Consider the following 18,340-nt stretch of genomic DNA (forward strand, 5'->3'; position numbering starts at 1 on the left):
ACTTTCATTTCACCTAGACTCATGAGTGCTGTTGATTCTGCTGTATCGGCCTTGTCTGCTACAATTTCCTTCTTCATTACTGCTACTCTCTATAGCTCATAAAGTCCTACTCAATGATTTCCACTGGACTGAAATATAGCATAGTTTTTCCTGGTCTAGATTCTACTCTTGGAAATGCACAAACAATGGATAAGAACTGTGAACAAGAAGATTCCATAGGATTCAGCCTATCAGAGAGGACCTTGAAGTTCTGCTTTATGAGCCTGCAGGCAAAGAGTGATCATTTACCTCTCAAGCAGCCTCTGGTCCTCTGCCTTTGAGCCATCAAGATGCCTATGTCTTCTCTTCCAGCAGCTATTTTGTCTCACATGACAGCTGTTAACAACGTGCCTCCTCCTCCACTTCACAGTATACCAAGTGAGTGGGAAATACTTTGGTGTTCTCATTCATCTACCATTGTTTTCAGTGGTTCTTACCCCAGATATGACAACTGGGGTTATTTCAGGGTTGATAGCGACATTGGCAATCTTATTGACAGTGCTGAGGAATGGAAAGAGCATAGATGTGTAAATCCTGCTTGGTCTACTTGAAGTCATTTCAGTACTCTAGGTCTTAGGTACTTTTTCTTTGTAAAATGAGGATCTTTATGAACTCTTAGAGCTTCGGATACATTGAAAGGTTTCTAAAGATGAAAGAAAACAAAGGCTCAGAGAGGCCACATGTTCCACCAGCTATCATGTTCCTTTTTCTAGCAGATCTTCTACTCCCTACCAAGAGTTGGTCCTACTACCCTTAATGGGATAATTAATACTTAATATTCTCTAGGAGAATTCTCATTTCAATTTGACGAGGAAAAAAAGATAATTCCTACTATTCCGACTGTGAAATTTATTCCTATTTAACTTTTTAATTTTCTAGTCTTTTACTTATAAGAATTAAGTATAGAACTAGATATTTCAAAGTTTATACAATTGACAGTATTTTCTCATTTTATGTAATTGGTCTAAACCTATAACATTTTCTTAAGATTGTAAACACTTCTTATGGCCATAGAATTTATAGATCTATTATTTGAGCACCATCATTCTGACTTATGTATGAGTCCCAGTGTTAGTTAAGATTTTAAAAAAATATGTGGATAACAAAGGTAATACTTGTGACCCTTTTCAACTTCAATAAAGCATTAACTCTTATTTTGTTATTCATCGGGCAGATTTATAGTATTGATTTGAAGAAGCTAAGCCATGCATCCTTTTCCCTTCCTGTGAGAGTTAATTTCTCCAAATACATTTAAAAAAATTAATGCTCATAGTCTCCAGGTTAAAAAGGTATCACAGGTGGCAGTTGATACTCCTTGAACGGGTACACTGATGTCTTGAATCGTGTTAGATAAAATCCTTATGGTAAACAAAATTAATTCCATTTGTACATTTGTATTATCATGAAAACATTCTTGCATCTGGTCAAAGTTTTCTAGTTCTACTTGAGTGGAAATAAGAATTAAGTGCAATTTTGCTGAAGAAACACAGCTTCCACTATTCAGGTTTTATTTGTGAAAAAGAAAATAAAAGTCACCATAAAATAATATTTTTAAAAAGCCCAGGAAACTCAGTAGCTGGGAGTTAAAAGATCAAATTAATTTAGAATCAATGAGATGAGATTTGTGCTACCCTCTGTAGTGCCTCCCAAGGACACTTAACTTCTGTGAAGTGATTAAAAGATGAAAAATCAGCAGCAATTTAGATCTCAGAACTGAATCGAGCATAATGGAAAGCGGTGGAGCTCCCAGTGTTCTCTTTAGAGGCTCCCACTTGATGTTTCTATGTCTGAGACTTCTCTTTGAGGATGTGCCCGGCTTGCCTTAATAACTGTGTCTTTTTGCTAACTGTAGCAAGGCCACAATTTCCCTTAGCAAACACTGATTGTCTCGCTGCTGAAACAATGATCTCATGGAAGCCAATGTGTGGTGAATGCTTTCAATTTATGAAATGACTGAACCTGCATTACAAAGGATATATAAATGAGTTTAAAAGGCAATGGGCATAAATAGGAATGCATATTTACATACCTAAAGAGAAAATCCAGCCATTGTATACATCCTCGATACTTTGTATTTGTTGAGTTAGGTTGGATTTAGTGACTAATTCAACTTCTCTGGAAGTATTTATTTATTTATTTATTTATTTATTTTTATTTATTTTTTGAGATGAAGTCTTGCTCTCTTGCCCAGGCTGGAGTGCACTGGTGCGATCTCCGTTCACCACAACCTCCGCCTTCCAGGTTCAAGCAATTCTCCTGCCTCAGCCTCCTGAGCAGTTGGGACTACAGGCGTGCCTGGCTAATTTTTGTATTTTTAGTAGAGATCGGGTTTCACTATGTTGGCCAGGCTGGTCTCGATCTCCTGACCTCGCGATCTGCCTGCCTCAGCCTCCCAAAGTGCTGGGATTTACAGGCGTGAGCTACCATGCCCCAGCTCTCTGTATTTATATGTGAATATTGTTAATTGACTGCTTTCTATAGTTAGTATGTAAACATTTAGCATGCTATGTTATTTCATGTATTTCTTACAATAACTCTGTGTCTTTGGTGGATAGAATAGTGGTCCCAGTGATATCCATGCCTTAATTCACAAATGAATAGGTTATACTACATGTCAGGGAGAATTGAGGCTGCACATGCAATTAAAGCAGCTAATTGGCTCACCTTGAGATGGGAGATATTCTGGATTGTCTGGGTGCCCGCCACAGTTGTGAGAGCCTTTATAAGTGAAAGAGGAAGGCAAGAGAGTCACTCAGAATGATATGTGAGAAAGATGAGAAAGACTCGACTGGCCATTGCTGGCTTTGAAGATGGAGGGGGGACAAAAGCCAAGGCATTCAGGCAGCCTCTAAAAGAGGGAAAAGCAAATAAATGGATTCTTCCCTAGCGCCTCCAGAAGAATTGCAGTCCTGCTGATGTGATTTTAGCCCAGTGAAATCAGTTTCAGAGTTCTCATTTCCAGAACTGTTAGATAATACATTTTTATTGTTTTAAGCCACTAAGGCAGTGGCAATCTTTTACAGCAGCAATAGAAAATTAACACGTGTTCCAGTTTACACTTAAGGATAATAAGGCTTAGGTTTCACTCTAAGGTTCACACAGATATTAAGTAGCAGAGGCTCCTCATAGCGTCCTCTGTGTAAACGAACTCTCTCTACTCACAACAACAAAGCTAGCAGCATTCTGGATTGCCCCTTACCTCCTGCCCTGAATTTCTTGCCCATTTGGCTTCTTAGATGCTATTAATGTATGGGAGGCAACATGTCACACATCTTCAAACACTCCTTCACTGCTATCTTGTTGACTCTGAAATTCAGACTTCGACACTTCAAGTAGTTAATCTTCTTGAGCTAGTTTACTGCTTATGGTTCTTTCTTCTTTGAAACTTTCAAGTCTTCTCCTTTTCTGGTCTCTTTGACTTCTGTCTCAGTATTCTTCACAGTTTGCTAACCTTAGGGGAAGAATGAACGCTCTCACAAGCAAAAGAGTTGTTCCACTTTTCGTTCTGGATGAGATTTATTTTAAAAACATTATAGCTAGCAAACTGTACAATTTTACCACATAAGTGAAATGGCATCTGGTTTAAGTACATACATGACCCATTATTATTGTAAGTTGTTTCCCTGAAGAGACAGAAAAAAAGGAAAAAATAAGTCTTATTTTAAAAAATTTTTAATGGAAGGCAAGAAGCTGTTCTTCACTACTTGGTTTATGGTCCAGTTAACTTTCTTTCTTTGGGTAAATTTGCTGCTACTCTATTTTCTTCACACTAATTAGGCTTATTCTTCTGAGGAAGAATGGGTTTAAAAATATGCTTTCCATTTTGACTACTGGTTGACTTGAAAAAAAATTTCTGTGCTTTTCCAGTTCCAAAAGTGTTTCAAGTTCACCAGACATTTCTAGATACCTTTCATTTGTTCCAACATATGAGTTGGAGAAAAAAAAAGGCATTCAAGATAAGACCAGAGACACGTCAAGAAATTTAGAAACAAGATAGTACTCTTAAGCGAATGTTTTTCTTTGCTCTTTTTCATTTTATGGCTTTACATTTACTGCAAATCTGAAAAGACTGTGTCATCATTCCTAAGAGTTCAAAGGCATTTTCTATAATTTGAGAGTTTTCCCGTTCTTTGGTAGCCAAGGATTAAAGGTATATATTTGAAAAAGTGAATATTGTACCATTTAAAAGTTTTAAACCATTCAAATCCTAGGAATGCAGGTAAGAAAAAAAGGAGGCTTGCCAGTGAAGAAGAAAAACAGGGAAGTGGATTGTGTAATGTGTAAAGAAACCAAGTTTAAGAAAAAGAAAGAACTAAAATCAATCAGAATGAAAATTCCAAGAAGGAATAAAAGGTGGGAAAAAGGTTGAATGTGTCCATTTCTGTATCTGTATAATCAATGATAGTCGCAATGGGATGTGCCATCACAAAATTCAGAAGTATTGAAAAATTTTTTTCCTTGCCTTAAATTTTTAGGATAAAAGCCAAATTTTTAATCCCAAGGAGAAAAGATGGGTGTTTTATTGTAAAGCAAATATTTAGTCTTTTTTTCCTATTACTGTTATAACTATTTTGATGTACTTTGTGTCAAACCATTTCGAGTGGCCTTTAGAAATTAAGCTGTGAGAACTTAAATGTGAGCTTGATGGTACCTGGGAGTTCAGGCAGGAAACAGGAAATGGTGAAGTCAATTGCAATGCCTTGCAAATCACATCTCTCCACTAGATGTCAGGCTAGGTCTCCCCTGCGTCTCAGGCTACTGCTCTATCAGTCTATTTCAGAAATTAGTCCTGTTATTAGTTCCATGTTACCAATCCTTCAGCCAACTGAAGATGCTGGTCCTCCAGCATCTTTCATGGAACTGATCTCTGGTCTTCCTTCCAACATATATTGTGAACTAGATTTACTTGTCTGATAGGATGATTAAACTTTTTGATCACTTTAACTCTCCATCCAAAAGCTGTCAGGGTCCTACTCTCCTTTAAAACTTAGATTCTAATCTATTTTCCACAATCTGGCATTTAAATCTTTCATGATTAGGCTAAAATCTGTCTCTTGTGTTCTAGATCTTATTCTCCATTGATGTAACTCTCCTCTACAGCTAAAACACTTTGTTATTCCTTAAGCTTATCTGCCAATACTGATTAGAGGTATAGGAAGATTTCAAGGTTAAATTAAACATTCAGATGGACACACTTGGCACATATGTGGAGTAAAGTTACAGCCTTCCATAAGGACACTGTTAGGGGTTCCCCTTCTGTGGAAAAAGTCCCCAGATGCCTAGGCTGCAGCCCACACAGCCAGCCCTCTTTGGCTACCTACATAGTAGCTCAGGTTTAAGGCAGTGAGAGTCACATAGGGCAGATGCTGAATTGCCCTGGCTTAAAACCCTCATAAACCATCGTTTTTAATAAAAATTCCGAAGGCACTGCTTCCAAGTTTCCTGTAAGAAAACTCTCAATTACAAGAGTTAAGGTACTCAAGGGTAGCTCATTTCAGTGACTGCTCATCAGGTATTCATACATCATCTGTAGTGCTTCCTAGTCCAAATGCAAGTCATCAATCCAAGATCATTGTTATCATAAGCAATGTTGCCCAGCAACACTGTTAACTGTACCTTAATCTGGCCTATAAGGAACAGAGCTGGAGAGTTCCCATGCTGATAGGAAAACCATTCCTTTAATTACACCATCATAATCTTCACCATACTGTTATGCCTTAGCTCATGTTTCCTGTGTTTGGGGTTCCCTTTGCTCTTCCTCTGTTTGTTCTTATTTCAGTTCTTCAGAGTTTTTGTAAATTACTTTAATCTCCACAAAGACTCTCCTGACTTTTCCAGTATGAAGAAACTATATATACTATTTTAATATAATTGTATTTATTAATTATAATCACATTTTATATAATCACATTTTATATAATCATATTTATATAATTTTATGAGTCACTATAGAGCCAAGAAGTAGGATTATTGGATCATATGGTAATTCTATTTTTAATATTTTTGAGGAACTTTCATACTGCTTTCCAAAATGATTGTATTAATTTACATTCTCACCAACAGTGTATCAGGGTTCCCTTTCCTCCACTTTCTCTCTAACACTTATCTTTCGTTTTTTTGATAGTAGCCATGCTAACAGGTGTGAGGTGGTATCTTGCTGTGGATTTAATTTGTATTTCCCTGATGATTAGAGATATTGACCATTTTTTTGTTGGCCATTCATAGGTCTTATTTTGAAAAATGTCTATTCAGGCCCTTTGTCCATTTTTCAAGTTGGACTATGTGTTTTCTTGTTATTGAATTGTTTGAGTTCCCTATATATTTTGGATATTACCCCTTTATCATAGGTTAGTTTGCAAATATGTTCTCCATTCTGTGGGTTGTCTCTTCACTCTGTTAATTATTTCCTTTTCTGTGCAGAGGCTTTGTAGAGTTATGTAATCTAATTTATCTACATTGACTTTTGTTGCCTGTGCGTTTGAGAAAGCTGAGGTAGGAGGATCGCTTGAGCCCAGGAATTTGAGGTTTCAGTGGGCTATGATCATGCCACTGCACTCCAGCCTGAGCAACAGCACAAGACTCTGTCTTTTTTTTTGTTTTTTTGTTTTTTTTTTTTTTTTTTTTTAGATGGAGTTTCGCTCTTGTTGCCCAGACTGGAGTGCAATGCGTGATCGCGATTCACTGTAACCTCCGCCTCCTAGGTTCAAGTGATTCATCTGCCTCAGCCTCCCAGGTAACTGGGATTACAGGCATGTACCACCACGCCTGGCTAATTTTGTATTTTTAGTAGAGATGGGGTTTCTCCATGTTGATCAGGCTGGTCTCAAACTCCCAGCCTCAGGTGATCTGCCCACCTTGGCCTCCCAAATTGCTGGGATTACAGGTGTGAGCCACCACACCTGGCCAAGACCCTGTTTTTTTTTTTTAAAGGATGAATTTGTGGAGAATTGATATATTTATAATATTCAGTCATCCTACTCAATAACTGGTATCTTTACAATGCTCAGTCTACCTCCTTCTCAGGCTCAATGGCTCACACCTGTAATCCCAGCACTTTGGGAGGCTGAGATGGGAGGATCCCTGGAGGCAAGGAGTTTGAGACTAGCCTTGGCAACGTAGTGAGACCCTGAGTCTACCAAACAATAAATGCATAAATAAATACATCTTCTGCTTCAAATTTATGTAAGTGTTCTTGTATGCCACTAAATAAAATTTATTCCTGGGTATTTTATCTTTTTTCTATTATGAATGATATCTTTTTCTAATTATAAAGTCAGTATGTGAGAAATATTAAATTTAAATTTTTAAAATCTTTTGAAATAATCATAATCTTACAGATGTTGGAAGTTCAGATTAAAGGAACTTATTTTTCTAGAGCAATTTGACATTCCATCATCCCCATACTTTAGTGTGTATTGTTAAAAAAACATTGTTACATAATTACAATACAACTATCAAGATCAGGAAAATTAACATTGACACATTACTGTAATCTAATCTTTGGACCCCATTCAAATTTGGTCAGTTGTTCTGATAATGTCCTTTCTAGTAAAACAATCTAATTCAAAATCTCATGTTTTTCTGGTGAATGTGTCTGCTTATGCCAGTACCATACTATTTTGATAGCTTTATATTTTGAAATCAGACAGCGTGATACTTCTAGCTTTGTTCTTTTTTCTTGAGATTGCTTTGACTCTTCAGGATCTTGCTGTCTTATCTCTTCAATTTCTTTCAGTCTGGAATAGTTTCTCAGTTTTCCAGGAGACTACAAAGTAGTTATTTTATAGAATATCTTTTAATTTGGTTTGTGTGATATTTCCTCATGATTAGATTTGAGGTAGACATCTTTGTCAGAAATATCACAGGAACGATTTCATGTTCTCCTTCCATCTTATCAGGGACCATATGATCTCAGTTTGTCCCACTCTTGATGACACTCACTTTAGTAATGATTAAGGTGATATATGGAGAACTTTCCACCTGTAAATGTACTCTTTTCTCTTGTTAAATTAATATGTTTTGTGAAGATGTATTTTAAGGTGTATAAATATTCCATTTCTCATGAAATATTAAATTAACATTAAATAGATACATTGACCATTTTTTATTTGGGTTAAAAAAATAAAAATTAGATATATGAACTGTGGGGTTTCTATTTTATTCAAAGAGTTTTAAGGAGTTACTTTAATTATATATTTGGATCACATTGGTCACAGTTTGGACAGTGGGAGCCACTTTAAGTTGGTTTGAGCATTTCTTTGCTTCTGACACAGTGAGATTTTTCAAGCTCTTTTCATACTTTCTTTGTCTGATCCCTGGAATCAGCCATTTTCCCTAAGAGCCCTGTCTTATTTTAATGAAAATTTAAGATTTGGGTGCTCTGTGTGTCTTGATCTTAGGATGCCGTTGCTCCCAGGCCCTCTCAGTGGACAGATCTAGGGAATACAAAGTCACATTTGTATTTGTTTGTATATCAGTTTATATGTATATATATATTAAAAATTGTGAGTTTACACTGATTTCTTTAATCCTAATGCAGCACCACAGGCTCATTCTTATCTTCTCCCTTTCTGTATTTCTAACTCCCATCTCTGAAGTGATAAAGCTTTCTCCTATTAGCTTTATCATAACACCTTTGAGCAGTTTCCTTGTTTGTAATCTATCTTCCATATTCACTGCCGTCCATTCTGACATTTAGCTCTGCGACACTCCCTCTGCCTCACACCTCACAACTGCTGTCCTTACCTGGTTGTTCTGAGACTCTGCACAGGCCCACCTTAATGTGGATGCCCTCCACACCCTGGTCTTGGATGCTGTGATACCTTACCTTTCACCTCACCTACTCCTGGCATAGATGTCTACCATCTGCTGCTGTCCCATTGGTCTTAGGACTCACTGTTCAAGGAAAAGGGCAAGCTGTTGAATTAGTTACTTCTGGAATAAGCCACTTCAGCAAGTACTCTAATGGGTTTCTGGCTTATGTACTTGTTTTCTATCTATATAATTATAATAATAGCAAAAACTGATTTGTATCTTTCTTTCTAATTTCTATATCTTATGCATTTCTTTTATTAAATTGTGTCCTTTGGTACTTTCAGAAATTTGTAGCACTAGTGTATATCTTTATCTCGTTCCTGAATTTAATGCTATTGCTTCTGGTGTTTCAACATTAAACATGATTCTATCTTTTGGTTTGATCTACCTACCAGCTTCAAAAAAATAAACTTTTTTCAATTTAAGCTGCTAAGAACTATGTTGAATTTTACTGAATACTTTGTCTGTATTTGGGGAGATTATAATTTTAAAAATTTCAACTTGTGGAAAATTATATTGCTATATTCACTAATTGAATTTTCTTTGATTACTTGCATAAATCTTACTTTGTTGTATGATCTTTGTTAATATGTTGCTGGGCACTATATCCTTATATATATTTTTGGAAAATATTCATGTGTATTTGTGAGATTAATCTCTGGTTTCCTTTTTCATGTTTTGTCATATTTGAATCTAATTGTTTTGCTTGCTTCATCAAATAAATTTAAAAACTTTTCTATGTTCTGAAATATTTAACAAGCAAAAGTATTGTCTCTTCCATGAAGATCTGATGGAATCCACTGTGATAATGCCTTGTTTGATGCCTCTGTATGTGTGTATGTGTGTGTGTGTGTGTGTGTTCGGAGTGGAGGAAAATTGCTTTGAGATTATTCCCAGTTTTTCAAGGCAATTAATTTACTTAGGCTTCTCTCTCTCTTCTAATGTCAAATATAAGATACATTTTCCTTAAAAAATCATTTTTGTTTAGTTTCAGTTTTTTTGACCTTACATCTTTGTGTAAAACATTTTTTTTTTAATTTCTTTTTAATGATATATACTGTTTGTTAGTTCACAATTTTCTTATGTTGGGTACTTATGCCATTCTTTTTTAGATATGCCTGTGATTTACTTTTTTCTTTCCAAAGAACCAGCTCTTGATTTTTACTTTTCTGTATTTTTTGTTTTATAAATGCATTAATTGCTTTTCTTTGTTTTCTCCTTTCCATTTTTCTTATGTATTTTAATTTTCTTGTATTAAATACTTGAGTTAAAAGCTAATTTTTTACTTTATTCTATCTTTCTTCTTATCAATCATTTTTTTCTTCAGAGAAATACTTTAACTATACTCTGTAGGTTCATGAAAGGATTCACTATTTTTACTTTATGTTTCATAGTTTTAGTTTTAATATCCTCTTTTGATTTAAGAATAAAATTTGGTACATGATTAATATATGTAAAATCTCCTACATCCTTAGTGATTCATTTTCTATTTGATTTTTGTTGGATGACTAATGGGTTATTGGGGTTTATTTTGCCTCCATTTATACCTTCAATTTTTGCTTTATGAATTTTGATGGTATATAATTTGGAACAAAAATGTTTAGTAGTTTGATTCTATACCTAAATCAAATCTCTGTTTCTTAATTTATGAACTTTAGACAATGCATATGTGTAACCTAGTATGAAATGAGAAAAATTTCCCTCTTCACATATTGATTTTGTTACAACAAATATTTATGTCCTTGGTTGGTTATATTCATATCTTTAAATATTAAACCTCTATTATTTTTAATATTTCTTAAACTGTAACTATTAATTATCTACTTTGTAAGGGAATATGTACAGATATATATTACATGTTCTCCTCTGCTGAGACTTCACATTTATTACTCATTATTTATACTATCTCCATTATAACCTGTGAATAATTTATTTATGTTAATGTTTACAAAATTTGCCTACACTTTATTAGTATAGTTTGCATCCTATTTAAGTCTTAGTTGAATGGGTATATGATTTCTTCACCCAGTGCTTACTAGGCTAAATTTGATATCCAAATAATATCTCTTAGGTTTCATATTTATTAGTTGGGGAATAATATTTATGAGTCATATTTTTTTCTTCCCTGAGGTTGCCCTACTCTTTGCAGGACACTGCTGTGGAGAAGTCTGTGGCCAAAGTTTTTCACACTTGTAGAAGGCTTCCTCTTTTGGCTTGCTGCTAAAATAATTATTTCTTTATCTTTGAAATATGGTAACAATTAGTTGCTAATCGAGTAACACCTAGAACATCTAATCTTTTTTGTAAATCATGTATCATGATTTCTCTTTGCCTTTCTGGGTCATGGTATTATATTTAATTCTCCAGATTCAAGTGTTTATATAAGTATTCTTGCATTATATCTTTGAGCATTTTTTGTCTACTCTTATTTCTGTTTTCTTATTCAGAAATCATTTTTACATATAGTATCTGCTCCCTATTTTCATTTGTTATTTTCTCCTTTGTTTATATTTTTCCTATTTATTTGAGTGCATTAGCCTCTGTATCTATGACTATATTTTCTTAAATCTTTGTCATTTTTGCAGTTTCCCATGTGGATTTTATTTCTGCCATAATTTTATTTTATCTTCCTCTTATTTCCTGAATATTGCCTGCTTGTAATTTCTTTCTGTTTTCTTATTTATGGTTAATGCCTTATAATTTTGTTTTTCTTTCATCAAAGCTGTGTGTGTGTGTGTGTGTGTGTGAGAGAGAGAGAGAGAGAGAGAGAGAGAGAGAGAGAGAGATGGAGAAGCATGGATTTTTACTTACTTCCTGGCATAATTATTACTCTGGTGCATACTATTTGATTTTTATTTGCTATTATAAATTAATCATTTTTACCTTATCCCTTAGAGCATATTGTGCTTAGGTTCCAGGATTATTAAATAGTGGTTATTTTTTGAAGGTAGATTACTTGTTAGAAAATAAACGGTGGTGGAGAGTGCCCTGGTTCAGCAGACAGATTGAATTTTCTTGTATGTTAATGTTGAACACTTTTCATCAACTCTGTTCTGTTCTTTTCCCTAAACAACATGCCCCTAATTCGTGCTGTCATCGTTTATATTCCAAAGGTTCTGTGTAGTTATTTGGCCATAATCTATTTCTTTTCAGTGACTGAGATCAGCTGCTTCTGTGTGGATTGCCACTTACATTGTCCTCTGTATTATCACAACAACTTTATTCTGAAATAAAATGACTGTTATGTGGGACCCTTGTTTAACCCCGCCTTTCATGAATGTCATTGGTTCAAGGGTATCCCTTTAGTCTGTCCATGTCGGAACATCTTCCCATTTCCAGTAAGGTTTAATGACTGCATCCTTCAGAGCTGTATCAGCTTCCCCTGGAAAACTCTTCCCTTTTTCCTCAAACAAGAGAAGTATGCATTTTCTCTTGTACCTCTTTTACAGTTTATTGATGTTTCACTATTTGGTTGATATTCTTCAGAATTCATAGTTAGAAAATATGGTTAATCCTCAGTTTTACTGTAGACCAGGCTCCTTCCCCCTACTTCTATTTTTTACTCTTTATGTTATTGAGTGGGCTGTTTGTCATGATGAATAGATTTTTAATGCCGAAAAAAATGACATTGACTTGATGTTCAATCTCATGTAGATTGGAGATGAAATAATTAAATATGATCTTCTACAAGAAACAGGGTGGTTCTGGAGTTTTGAAAGTATTCTTTTAATAACATTTTTATTTCCACTTACCTGCCTTTGTTATTTTTCCTTGATTTGATTTTCATTGCACGGAACTGACTCTCACCTGACAAATTAGAGTCACATTATTATTACTTATTCATTATAATTTACTAAATAGTATTTAAATCCAATCATTATGATAAGTTCTAGTGTTTTGGTTCAAGATGAATAGAAAATGGACACTGTCTTCAGGGGATCGTCATAAATCTGAAGAAATATAGATATAAATTAAAAAGTCGTAAAGAAAGATATTCTTTCTTTACGTAAAGTGCCACTATCCTTGTGGTGCTATAAGAGCACAATGGAAAATACATTTACCTTTGTCTATGGAAGACGGGTTTCAAAAATTGTCACTGGTTAACTTCTGAGATGGATCTGAAAGTATGGATGAGTTTTTTAAGTTGAGTAATGATCCAAAGAGAATATAATATCAAAAGGACAAGATATGTTCATGGAGCACCCAGAACATGCGTTGTTGAAAGACGGCGAGAATGAGACCGGGCGCGGTGGCTCACGCCTGTAATCCCAGCACTTTGGAAGGCCAAGGTGAGTGGATCACGAGGTCAGGAGATTGAGACCATTCTGGCTAACACAGGGAAACCCCATCTCTACTAAAAATACAAAAAATTAGCCGGGCATGGTGGCGGGTGCCTGTAGTCCCAGCTACTCGGGAGGCTGAGGCAGGAGAATGGTATTAACCCAGGAGGCAGAGGTTGCAGTGAGCTGAGATTGTGCCACTGCACTCCAGCCTGGGAGACAGAGTGAGACTCCAAAACAAAAACAAAAACAAAAACAAAACCAAAACGGAGAATTGGGGAGGAACTTAAAGGGTGGTCTTCAATGAAGTCACAGAATTTAATTTAGGTACAATTATAAAAAGCATGATTACATACAAAGGGATTTAAAGTAAGAAAGTTTAACAATCACATTAGAATTTTAGAAAGTACTGTGAGAGTAGCCTGGAGGATGTGTTGGGGAGGAAGAAGCTGAAGTCAGGGACATTAGTTAGGAGATTATTGCAGTATTACAGGTGAGATTCAAAAAGAACCTGAAATAAGATATTGAACTGTGGCAAGCATGTGAATAGTACTACTTCACAACGTACACATCACATGGCCCTACTTTGTGACTTCTGATTAACGACAATCCTTATTGTCATTAGGATAAGACGAGACACACGGTCAGTCCTTTGTATCTGAGGTTTCCCTGTGCAGACTCAACGTGGGATCCAACATATTAGAAAAAATAAAAAAAAAATAATACTACAATGAAAATAATATAAAATACAAAACAATGCAGTATAACACTACTTAAATAGGATTTATAGTGTATTAGGTATTAAAAGTAATCTAGAGAAGATTTAAACTATATGGGAAGATGTGCATAGGTTATCTGAAAATATGCCATTTTACATGAAAGACTTGAGCACTTATGGATTTTTGTGTTGGAGGGATGAAAGAGGTGTCCTAGAACCAACACCCGGTGGATATTGATGGACAACTGTATTTTGAAAATATTTAGGATATATTTAAAAAGAGGTAGAGTTGACAGTCTTTGTAACACTTTGGTCCTGAAGAGGAAAGGGCAGAATAAGGTCTCAAGATTGGTTATAGATACAACAACAAAAAAACAAAACCTCAGGTCAATAACCTTAATGAACGTCAATGAAAAAATCCTCAACAAAATATCAGCAAACCAAATCCAGCAGCACATCAAAAGCTTATCCACCATGATCAAGTAGGCTTCATCTCTGGGATGCAAGGTTGGTTCAACATATGCAAATCAAGAAATGTGATTCATCACATAAACAGAACTAAAGACAAAAATCACATGATTATCTCAATAGATGCAGAAAAGGTTTTTGATAAAATTCAACATTCCTTCATGTTAAAAACTCTCAATAAACTAGATATCGAAGGAACATACCTCAAAATAATAAGAACCATACATGAAAAACACACAGTCAATATCATACTGAATGGGCAAAAGCTGGCAGCATTCCTCTTGAATGCCAGCATAAGACAAGGACGCCATCTCTTACCACTCCTATTCAACACAGTTTTGGAAGTTCTGGCCAGGGCAATCAGGCAAGAGAAGGAAATAAAGGGTATTCAAATAGTAACAGAGGAAGTAAAACTATCCCTGTTTGCAGATGACATGATTCCATATCTAGAAAACCCCATTTTCTCAGTTCCAAAGCTTCTCAAGATGATAAGCAACTTCAGCAAAATCTCAGGATACAGAATCAATGTGCAAAAATCGCTAGCATTCCTATACGCCAACAACAGACAAGCAGAGAACCAAATCATGAGCAAATTCCCATTCACAATTGCCACAGAAAGAATAAAATACTTAGGAATACAGCTAACAAGGGAGGTGAAAAATCTCTACAATGAGAACTATAAATGACTGCTCAAATAAATCAGATATGACACAGACAAATGGAAAACCATTCCATGCTCATGGATAGGAAGGATCAATATCATTAAAATGGCCATCTGCCCAAAGCAATTTATAAATTCAATGCTATTGCCATTAAACTGTCATTCACATTCTTCACAGTATTAGAAAAAACTATTTTAAAATTCATATGGAATCAAAAAGAGCCTCAATAGCCAGGCAGTCTTAAGCAAAAAGAAAAAAGCTGGAGCCATCACGCTGCATGACTTTTAAACTACACTGCAGGGCTACAGTAACCAAAACAGCATGGTACCAGCATAAGAATAGACACATAGACTAATGGAACAGAGTAGTGAACCCCAAAATCAGTCCACATATCTACAATTATCTGATCTTCAACAAACCTGGCAAAAATAGGTAATGGGGAAAAGATTCCCTATTCAATAAATGGTACTGGGAAAACTGGCTAGCCATAAGCAGAAAATTGAAACTGGACCCCTTTTTTTACACCATATTCAAACCTTAAGATGGGTTAAAGATTTAAATGTAAAACTCCAAACTATAAAAATCCTGGAAGACAACCTAGGCAATACCATTCAGAGGCATGGACAAAGATTTCATGATGAAGATGCCAAAAGCAATTGCAACAAAAGTAAAATTGACAAATGAGATCCAATCAAACTAGAGTTTCTTCACAGCAAAAGAAACTATCAGCAGAGTAAACACACAACCTACAGAATGGGAAAAAAATTTTTGCAAATTATGCATCTGACATAGGTCTAAGATCTAGCATCTATAAGGAACTTAAAACAAATTTACAAGAAAAAAAAACCATTAAAAAGTGGGCAAAGGACATGAATAAGCATTTCTCAACAGAAGACATAAACATGGCCAACAATCATATGGAAAAAAGCTCAACATCCCTGATCATTAGAGAAATGCAAATCAAACCACTAAGACACCATCTCACACCAGTCAGAATAGCTGTTATCAGAAAGTCAAAAAAGTACAGATGCTAGTGAGATTGTGGAGAAAAAAGAACACTTACACCCTGTTGTTGGGACTGTAAATCAGTTCAACCGTTGTGGAAGACAGTGTGGCAATTCTTCAAAGACCTAAACACAGAAATACCACTGAATCCAGCAATCCCATTACTGGGTATATACCCAAATGAATATAAATCGTTCTGTTATAAAGACACATGCACACTTATGTTCACTGCAGCACTATTCACAATAGCAAAGACATGGACTCAACCTAAACACCCACCAATGATAGACTGGGTAAAGAAAATGTGGTACATAACACATGCAGTACTATGCAGCCATAAAAAAGAATAAGATTATGGCCTTCGGAGGGACATGGATGGTGCTGGAGGCCATCTTCCTTAGCAAACAAACTCAAGAACAGAACACCAAATACCGCGTGTTCTCACTTGTAAGTGGGAGCTAAGAGATGAGAACACATGGACACATAGAGGGGAACAGCATACACTGAGGCCTACTGGAGGGTGGAAGGTGGGAGGAAGGAGAGAATCAGAAAAAAATAACTAATGGATACTAGGCTTAATACCTGAGTGATGAAATAATGCATATAACAAACCACCATGACACCCGTTTACCTATATAACAAACCTGCACACCCTGCACATTCCCTGGAACTTAAAAGTTAACAAAAAATAGATTGGTGATAAAGTTATTATAAGTGGTAGGGATTTTCTTAATCCAGACAAAATTCAGGCGAGGATCATGTTTTATGTGGCAAAATAAACATAGGAGAAATATTGAGTGAAGTTTTGGTTATCTTGAGTTTGATTTTCCTGGGCAACATTCACGTGAATATTAGTGGAGCACCGGTTAGAGATCTGGTCTAGAGTTTGATTTGAGTATCTTAAAATCAATGTGATCATTGAAGACATGAATGCAGATAAGATTATGCAAAAAGAGGATCTAAGCTGAGAAGAGAAAACAGGGGTAATGAGAATGGATTCTTGGCCAACATCAATGCTTGAGGTAAGAAGATAGCATTCAGTGGAGCAGTCTAATAAGAGGAAAGCAAGAAAGGAGAGAATGGTGTTGTGTCTGGAATTGGTGGGTTCTTGGTCTCACTGACTTCAAGAATGAAGCCACGGACCCTGGCGGTGAGCGTTACAGTTCTTAAAGATAGTGTGTCCGGAGTTTGTTTCTTCAGACATTCAGATGTGTCTGGAGTTTCTTCCTTCTGGTGAGTTCGTGGTCTCGCTGTCAGGAGTGAAGCTGCAGACCTTCATGGTGAGTGTTACAGTTCTTAAAAGCAGTCTGTCTGGAGTTGTTTGTTCTTCCCAGTGGATTCGTGGTCTCATTGGCTTCAGGAGTGAAGCTGCAGACTTCCGTGGTGAGTGTTACAGCTCATAAAGGCATGGTGGACCCAAAAAGTGAGCAGCAGCAAGATTTATTGCAAAGAGCAAAAGAGCAAAGCTTCCACAATGTGGAAGGAGACCAGAGCCAGTTGCTGCTAACTGACTTGGGCAACCTGCTTTTATTCCCTTATCTGACCCCACCCACATCCTGCTGATTGGTTCATTTTACAGAGAGCTGATTGGTCCACTTTACAGAGAGCTGATTGATCCGTTTTGACAGAGTGCTGATTGGTGCATTTTCAGTCCTTGAGCCAGACACAGAGTGCTAGACAGAAAAGTTCTCCAAGTCCCCACCAGGTTAGCTAGATACAGAGTACCAATTGGTATACTTACAAACCTTTAGCTGGACACAGAGTACTGATTGGTGTATTTACAAACCTTGAGCTAGACAGAGAGCACTGATTGGTGCGTTTAGAATCCTTGAGCTAGACACAGAGTGCTAGACAGAAAAGTTCTCCAAGTCCCCACTAGGTTAGCTAGACACAGAGTACTGATTGGTGTATTTACAAACCCTGAGCTGGACACAGAGTACTGATTGGTGTATTTAGGATCCTCTAGCTAGACATGAAAGTTCTCCTACTCCCCACCAGATTAGCTAGATACAGAACGCTGATTGGTGCACATACAATCTCCGGCTAGATGTAAAAGTTCTCCAAGTCCCCATCCGCCTCAGGAGCCCCGCTGGCTTCACCTAGTGGATCCTGCACTGGGGCTGCAAGCGGAACTGCCCTCACCAGTCTAGAGTCGCGCCTGCACTCCTCAGCCCTTGGGCGGTTGATGGGACCCGGCGCCACAAAGCAAGGGCGCCCCTGGGGAAGGCTGCCCCCTGCGGGGGCCCACCACAGTGGGGGAGCTCAGACATGGTGGGCTGCAGGTCCAGAGCCCTGCCCCGCGGGGAGACAGCTAAGAGCCGGCCAGAATTTGAGTGCAGCACCGGTCGGCGGGC

General features: G+C 36.6%; 1 protein-coding gene across 2 annotated transcripts in view; it reads left to right on the forward strand.

Moving 5' to 3' along the window:
• The first annotated feature begins 254 nt into the window (after positions 1-254).
• The window catches only part of CNBD1 (cyclic nucleotide binding domain containing 1), a 585,185-nt gene continuing 567,099 nt past the window's right edge, over positions 255-18,340 (forward strand). For both annotated transcript variants that reach the window (XM_025394780.1, XM_025394781.1), the window contains exon 1: positions 255-417. In XM_025394780.1, coding sequence (XP_025250565.1) covers positions 330-417 — 88 coding nt within the window. In that variant the 5' untranslated portion in view covers positions 255-329. The remainder of the gene's footprint in view (positions 418-18,340) is intronic.

This window comes from Theropithecus gelada, chromosome 8 (assembly GCF_003255815.1).
Source record: "Theropithecus gelada isolate Dixy chromosome 8, Tgel_1.0, whole genome shotgun sequence".
Classification (NCBI taxonomy): domain Eukaryota; kingdom Metazoa; phylum Chordata; class Mammalia; order Primates; family Cercopithecidae; genus Theropithecus; species Theropithecus gelada.